The sequence below is a fragment of the Octopus bimaculoides genome, chromosome 1, assembly GCF_001194135.2.
Source record: "Octopus bimaculoides isolate UCB-OBI-ISO-001 chromosome 1, ASM119413v2, whole genome shotgun sequence".
In the NCBI taxonomy this organism is placed as follows: domain Eukaryota; kingdom Metazoa; phylum Mollusca; class Cephalopoda; order Octopoda; family Octopodidae; genus Octopus; species Octopus bimaculoides.
The window spans coordinates 79,184,664-79,192,526 of NC_068981.1; the positions used below are offsets into that span (position 1 = coordinate 79,184,664).

At 37.1% G+C, this 7,863-nt stretch overlaps 1 protein-coding gene across 3 annotated transcripts in view; it reads right to left on the bottom strand.

The window, feature by feature from the left end:
• Window positions 1–2,985: 2,985 nt before the first annotated feature.
• The window catches only part of LOC106874915 (transmembrane protein 164), a 74,404-nt gene continuing 69,526 nt past the window's right edge, over window positions 2,986–7,863 (bottom strand). For all 3 annotated transcript variants that reach the window (XM_052967635.1, XM_052967633.1, XM_052967634.1), the window contains one exon: window positions 2,986–4,874. In XM_052967635.1, coding sequence (XP_052823595.1) covers window positions 4,458–4,874 — 417 coding nt within the window. In that variant the 3' untranslated portion in view covers window positions 2,986–4,457. The remainder of the gene's footprint in view (window positions 4,875–7,863) is intronic.

A 7,863-nucleotide genomic window follows, 5' to 3' on the forward strand; every position in this document is an offset into this window, starting at 1 on the left:
AATTTCAGGCCTAGAAAAGTATATTGTGACAGTTACAGAATATAGAAAGTAATGTAACACCAATGACTATATAATCCAACCAAAATATCTGTTACACAAACGTAAACAGAATTACTATTTAACCTTAAAATACACATACAAATAAAATGGTACATATTCAAAGAACCTTCTTGGTTAAGTGGTACTGGACGTTTTCCTGGTATTCTTTTATTTGTTTGTCATTTCACTGTGGCCATGCTGGATCACCACCCTTTAGGCAAAATAATTGACCCCTGGACTTATTCTCGGTAAGCCTGGTGCTTATTCTATCAGTCTCTTCTGCTGAACAGCTAAACTACAAGGACGCAAACGCACCAACATTGGTTGTCAAGCAATGCTGGTGGTGGGACAAACACACACACAAACACACACTCATACATACATACATACATACATATATGATGGGCTTGGCGGTAGTGGTAATGCTGGCTGGTGCAATTTTGTGGCTTGCCGAGAGAGATACAGCAGGCACCTAACTGGTTCCCTGATCTTAAAGATGTAATGTGGATGTGTAATGATGGAGTGGCTGGTGTGCTGGTGATGCTAGGTGGTCTTCCTCACAGTACTTCATAATAGACAACATTTTGTGTGTATGTCACACCACATTTTTGGCCTTGTCTGTTACTCCAACTTTGTATCATTACTCTTACTTTGATATTGTTCATAGCTCATGCTCTTGAAAATGCAAGATATAATTGGCCATGAGAAAATACTTTTTCAAATGTTTGCCCTTGAGCTTTATTAATTATCATTGAATATGCAAGTCAAAGTGGAAACTGAAGTCTGTTTAGTGTGAATGGAATATTTGCATCACTTGGGCTAAGTTTAATTCTGGGAATTTTTTTTTTTTTTTTCCATTTTTTCTTATATACAAAAGGGTGCAGAATGTTGCACCGAAAACCAGCTGGTGGAGAATCTGCCTGGGGTTAAACCAGAAGTAACCTTGAACTACTATTTTGATGTGGAGACTGGCTTTACGGCTTAGTATACATTACTACTCTATCTCTTCTTGAGATTTTAAAATTAGGTATTTTGCTTACAATATAGCGTTGACAGAAGTGGGTCTTAGCTATTGCTCCAGTGCACAGGTGCTCATGGCTGATGATGAGCCAAATAGCTCAGAACTGAGTCAGTCTCGTGATCCTGTTTAGCTGCTGGAGGGTAGTAGGGGATTCGCTCCACCTGCTAACAATATATTGTATATAAAGGGTGCAGAGCGTTGCACCAATAACCAGCTGGCAGAGAATCTGCCCAGGGTTAAACTAGTAGTGACATTCAACTGCTACTTTGATATAGTGACTGGCTTTACTATATATCATCATCATCATCATTGTTTAACATCCGCTTTCCATGCTAGCATGGGTTGGACGATTTGACTGAGGACTGGTGAAACCAGATGGCTATACCAGGCTCCAATCTGATTTGGCAGAGTTACTACAGCTGGATGCCCTTCTTAACGCCAACCACTCAGAGAGTGTAGTGTGTGCTTTTACGTGTCACCCACACGAAGGCCAGTCAGGCGGTACTGGCAACGGCCACGCTCAAAAGGGTGTATTTTATGTGCCACCCACACAAGAGCCAGTCCAGCGGCACTGGCAATGATCTCGCTCGATATACACAGCTTCAGTAACCGTTGCAATTGCAGCCTTGCTATAATACCTTACTGTATGTGAGCGTGTATGTGTGTGTGTTATTGTCTCCGTGTTTGTTCCCCCACCACTGCTTGACAACTGGTGTTGGCTTGTTTACATCCCCCATAACTTAGCAGTTCAGCAAAAGAAACTGACAGAATAACTACCAGGCTCAAAAGGAAAAAAAATAAGTACTCTAGTCAATTCATTCAACTAAAAGTTCTTGAAGGTGGTGCCCCAGCATGGCCACAGTCTAATGACTGAAACAAATGAAGATAAATAGGAAAGAGATAGATGTAAGTCTGGATCTATGGCAGAGGTGTTGGCCTGCTTGTGTAATTAAGAAGTTTGCCTTGCAACCACGTGGTTTTTTGTTCCGTCCTATTGCATGACACATCAGGAAAATGTTTTCTACAATAGCCACTGACTGATTAATGCCTTGTGTGAGTAAATTTGGTAGATGGAAACTATGCAAAAGTCTGTTGCATGTGTGCACACGCGTGCTTGTCTTTTGCTACTTAGCAACCAGTCTTTGTTTGTTTATGTTTCTATAACTTAGCAATTCACAGCAAAAACAGATTAAAAGTATAAATACCAAACTTAAAATAAGTATTGGGATTGATTTCTTTGGTTAAACCCCTCAAGGCAATACTTCAGCATAGCCACAGTCCATGTAAAAGAATAAAGACTATTAATCGCGTGCGTGCGTGCGTGTGTGAAATAAAGATCAAAGGTCCTTCCTGAGTCATAGGTTCACAAGGTCACTATTAATCGCGCGCGCGTGCGTGCATGTGAAATAAAGATCAAAGGTCCTTTCTGAGTCATAGGTTCACAAGGTCAGTTTCCCAAATTCTGTGGCATATATATTACCCCAATGGACAGAATATTGGACTGTCACAGGTTTACTCATTTTTGCCAGCTGAGTGGACTGGAGCAACATGAAATGAAGTGTTTTGCTCAAGAACACAATGCATCACCTGGCCCAGGAATAGAAACCACAATTTTACTACCATGAACTCAACATCCTAACCACTAAATAATGTGCCTCTACTATATATATATATATATATATATTCCAGATTTAGAGAGAAGCAAGTATTTGCTGTAAATGTCTTCCACATTAAAAACTTTTAATCCAAGGCATTGTGCTTTTGTAACATGAATATGTTTAGAATAATCAATTCATCAGAATAGCCTAAATATATTGATGCTTCAAAATATATAAATATTGATGCTACATTGTCAGAGATCAATACTTGCATGAAAGTGAAAAAAGACAAACGAAACAAGGAAAAACTTGCAGACAAAGACTATGTTATGCTTTCATTCTTTTAATATTAATGAGTAAAATAAAATGAAAAAAACAGCTGAAAATAAACTGAGAAAAAAATAAAATAAATTTCTTTTGTCGTTGTTTACAAAGAGGTTTATATAAATAAGATTCTGTGACAGTCAAAATTAATTGGTGATAACCATTTCTTTCAACTACTAACCAGTAACAATTGAAATTAGATATATCAACCACAATAAATCTCACCTGGTTATCCTGATCCTCCTTCCCAATCGACGAAGATCACAAAAATAAAATACATATATATAATAGGAAGAATAAATAAATTGAGAAAAAAGGGCACTGCCCTTGCAGTCTCAATGTAACAAAACAAAATTATTGCTACCATAGCAATGTTACCACAGAGGTTCCTATTCTACTTTTCTGTATCAACATTAAGGTAGTAGCAATATAAAACTGGTAATAGAGAAGATATGTTTAGAGAAACATGAACCAGTTATGAACCAATCTACTTTATATTGGGTAATTTGCAAACCCACACACAAAGAAAAAAAAAACACTTTGTCTATGTTCTAGGTTTGTGTCTAGTTTCAGTAATCCTTCTGAGTCTAATGAACTATCATGTTAATGCAATCATAACATTTATCAATTAATATCACTTTTATTTTGTAATCAAAGACTAAAAAAATTAAAAGCTATTGGTGAAGAACAACACGAAAAATTCAGTTAGTAGAAAGCTAAAGAGCCAGAATAGGTAGTGTCTTGGTTACTTTGTCACAAAGAAACCTGCCCAATGAGGTTGAAAGAAATCAGAGCCTTGTAAGCATGTGTTTCCAGTGTTACTAAAGTGACTTTGATAAATATAGGGATGGCAGATATAAAAAAATCTAGGTCAGGTTTAACTTGACTAGGATGATAAGGATGAGGTGATATTACTGTAAGCTCAAGAAAATAAAGTGGCAGTTGAAGCTGCAAGCCCATATCTTTAGTGTCTGATTTGCAGACTATTAATCCTATTTAAGGAATTTTTAAAATTATTATTACTTTCATCATCGACAACAGTTGATGAATTAACAGATAGACAGGGTATTATGTCATAGAAAAGTAGCACAGAAAAAAAGATAAATTAACGTAATTAGGACAAACTATATTATTTCATCTTATGACTAGACATACATACAAATATCGAGCAAAGGAAAAATTTAAATACACCCCTTAACTTTGTTTCAATTAAATATTCTTTATACAGGAGATTAGCATTTTATGAACAATATTTCTTTAAAATTTTCATGGGTACATTTATTTTATAAAATTTGGAATGAAAATGAATTCATTTAAAAACCTTCAATAATTTATAGAAAATAATTTGTGAACTAGGGTTAATGATTAGTGGAATATTTCATACAAAGTAGCTGACTTTTATAGTGCTGAATAAAAGCATACATTTGTTGAGGACTTCTTTAATTTACAAAGATCATTCCTCAAAAAGGCAATCATCAAAATACAGGATTGGAATCCACAGGTGAGTTTGAGAGATCAGGATCTTGATTACTGGACTGATTTTCCATGTTGCGTAATCTTACTGTTTTACAATTACATGTATGATGTATAGCTGGAGATTCACTACGGGATGAACTTGTATCATCATCAGTAATTTTTGATATGTTTTGATCACAAGAACTTTCCTTTGACAACTGTTTGTTTGACATTTTATCAAGGTTATCTGAGTTTTCAAGATGAGTCGATGAAGTAGACTTGTCCAAAGAAATTTGAAGGCCAATCCAGTTGAGTAATTTTCCCAAGAAAGGTAAGCAAATAGCTTGGTGGAGAATAGCTATGATGCGATACATCTGACCAGAGAATGGATCTGAGACAGCAGGGCATAATATATTGTTGAGATTGACAGAGGAGAGCTAAAAAGAAAAAAAAGAAAATAATGAAAACAATAATAGCAACATATACTGCAAGAAAATAATAAATGCCTATAGTAAAAATTGTTTATTCACTGCAGGTATTGTGATGCATTTCTAGCAGAACATGTAGTTCTCCATTACTTCAGTTGACCACACTGCAGTAAATATTTTTTTTACTTTTGTACAAAGTTACTTAACTATAGATTTTTGTTACGTCAAGAGAAAGAAAGGGAGAATAAGTGACAGAATGAGTGAGAAAGAAAGGGAGAATAAGTGACAGAATGAGTGAGAAAGAGAGAGAATGAGAGAGAGAGAGAGAGAGAATGAGTGAGAGAGAGAGAATGAGTGAGAGAGAGAGAGAGAATGAGTGAGAGAGAGAGAGAGAATGAGTGAGTGAGAGAGAATGAGTGAGTGAGAGAGAGAGAGAGTGAGAGAGAGAGAGAATGAGTGAGAGAGAGAGAATGAGTGAGAGAGAGAGAATGAGTGAGTGAGAGAGAGAGTGAGAGAGAGAGAGAGAGAGAATGAGTGAGAGAGAGAATGAGTGAGAGAGAGAATGAGTGAGAAAGAGAATGAGTGAGGAAGAGAAAGAATGAGTGAGAGAGAGAAAGAATGAGTGAGAGAGAGAAAGAATGAGTGAGAGAGAGAAAGAATGAGTGAGAGAGAGAAAGAATGAGTGTAAGAGAGAGAATGAGTGAGAGAGAGAGAATGAGTGAGAGAGAGAGAATGAGTGAGAGAGAGAGAATGAGTGAGAGAGAGAGAATGAGTGAGAAAGAGAAAGAATGAGTGAGAGAGAGAAAGAATGAGTGAGAGAGAGAAAGAATGAGTGAGAGAGAGAAAGAATGAGTGAGAGAGAGAAAGAATGAGTGAGAGAGAGAAAGAATGCATGAGAGAGAGAAAGAATGAGTGAGAAAGAGAGAAAGAATGAGTGAGAAAGAGAGAATGAATGAAAGAGAGAATGAATGAAAGAGAGAGAATGAATGAGAAAGAGAGAGAATGAATGAGAAAGAGAGAATGAGTGAGAGAGAGAGAAAGTGAGAGTGAGAGAGAAAGTATAAGTGAGATAGATTCATCTTTTTTTCTCAAAGCAACAAATTCAAGAATTAAGTACAAGTTCTGTAGCTCTATGACTTCTGTCTATGAAACATAAGAGACGTAAGCAGAACATACATACTAATGATTTGCAACCCTTTTGGTCATGGAATGAATATTCTCATGAAATTCCTATCCTACAATTCGCTTCAAAATATTAATTTTTTTTTTTATTTATTTATCCAAGTTGGTGACATTTTTGTACTTATATAAATATCAACTAAAAATGATACAAAATATTTCTATTGCTGTAAATATCAACCACGATAAGTGAGAAGTTTCAGTAAATGTCAATTGTTTGGATTTCATACAAGCTGAGAAATAATACAGAATTTAAAATATCATTCAATCATCATCATCATCGTTTAACGTCCACTTTCCATGCTGGCATGAGTTAGAAGGTTTGGCTGAGGACTGGAAAACCAGTAGGCTGCACCAGGCTCCAATCTGATCAGGCATGGTTTCAATAGCTGGATGCCCTTCCTAACGTCAACCACTCCGAGAGTGTAGTGGGTGCTTTTTATGTGCCACTGGCATGGGAGCCAGTCAGGGGGCACTGGCACTGACCACCTTCAGATGGTGCTTTTTACGTGCCACCGGCAAGGAAGCCAGTCAGGAGGCACAAGCATTGACCATGTTTGGATGGTGCTTTTTACGTGCCACCGGCATGGGAGCCAGTTTGGATGGTGGAGTGTACAAAAAAAAAAATTTACCATGTCTATACAGAGAGGTAATATAAATGGATGATGTTTGGCTGATTGTTGCTCAAAGGTAAGAGATGAGACTGAAGATGAACAAGAAATATAGAAATGGGGTGACATAGAACAATATTGAAAATGTCAAAATTTGCAAACACAACCCACTTTACATATATGCTAAAAAACACAATATATTTGTTTAAAAAAATGGTACTGAATGTTTACTACAGATCTAGAGATGTCAAGGCAAAGAAACACAAATACCCATGCATACACACACACATATTTAGTCTGATCAATAAGTATCTGGACTGTTGCCATAGTAATGAACCTAAAGCACGCAGAGTGAAGCTGCTTGGCACAGATTAACCTTGATCTCTGCTGTACATGTGCACTAAGTTTTAACATCCTAGCTCATTTCTGCTGTTTACAGCAGTGCTTGGAAGCAAGGTGTGTAGCATGTGATTGTCGCATTGACCATAACAGAGAAAGTTGAGCAGAGAATCTGAGTCAAGTTTTGCCAAAAGCTTGGCAAGACCTGCTCAGAAGCCAATGTAAAGTTTTCAAAAACTTTTCAGCGTTCTCGACACAATGAAGGACATCTTGCACAACTGAAACCCGAGTGTCTTTTTAGTCAGCTGAAAACAGTTTTGGCAAACTTGGCAGGCGCACATCTCATACCCAAATCTTCAGTGATAATGGACTGAACTGAACCATAATTAATCTGCACATCTTCTGATAACTCACGGATGGTGAGTTGATGATTTCCCCTCACATCTGCATGCACATTTGTGATGTTTTTCTCAGTTCTGCAGGTTGCAGGTCCATCAAAATGTTAGTCAATATCAACATCTTTTAGGCCATCTTGGAAACGTCTGACCCACTCATAAACTTGTTTGTGACTCATACACTTTCTGCAACTTTGCGTAGGCCTCTGAGCAGGTATCGGCATGACAGCTTTCTCTGTCATGGTCAATGCGACGATCAGATGCTACATACCTTCCTTCCAAGCACTGCTGTAAACAGCGGAAATGAGCTAGAATGTTAAAATTCAGTGCACATGCACAGCAATATTCAAGGTCAATCTGTGCCAAGCGGCTTCACTCTGCATGCTTTAGCTTTGTTACTATGACAACAGTCTGGATACTTATTGATCAGACCGCGTATATATATATATCATCATATATATATATATATATATA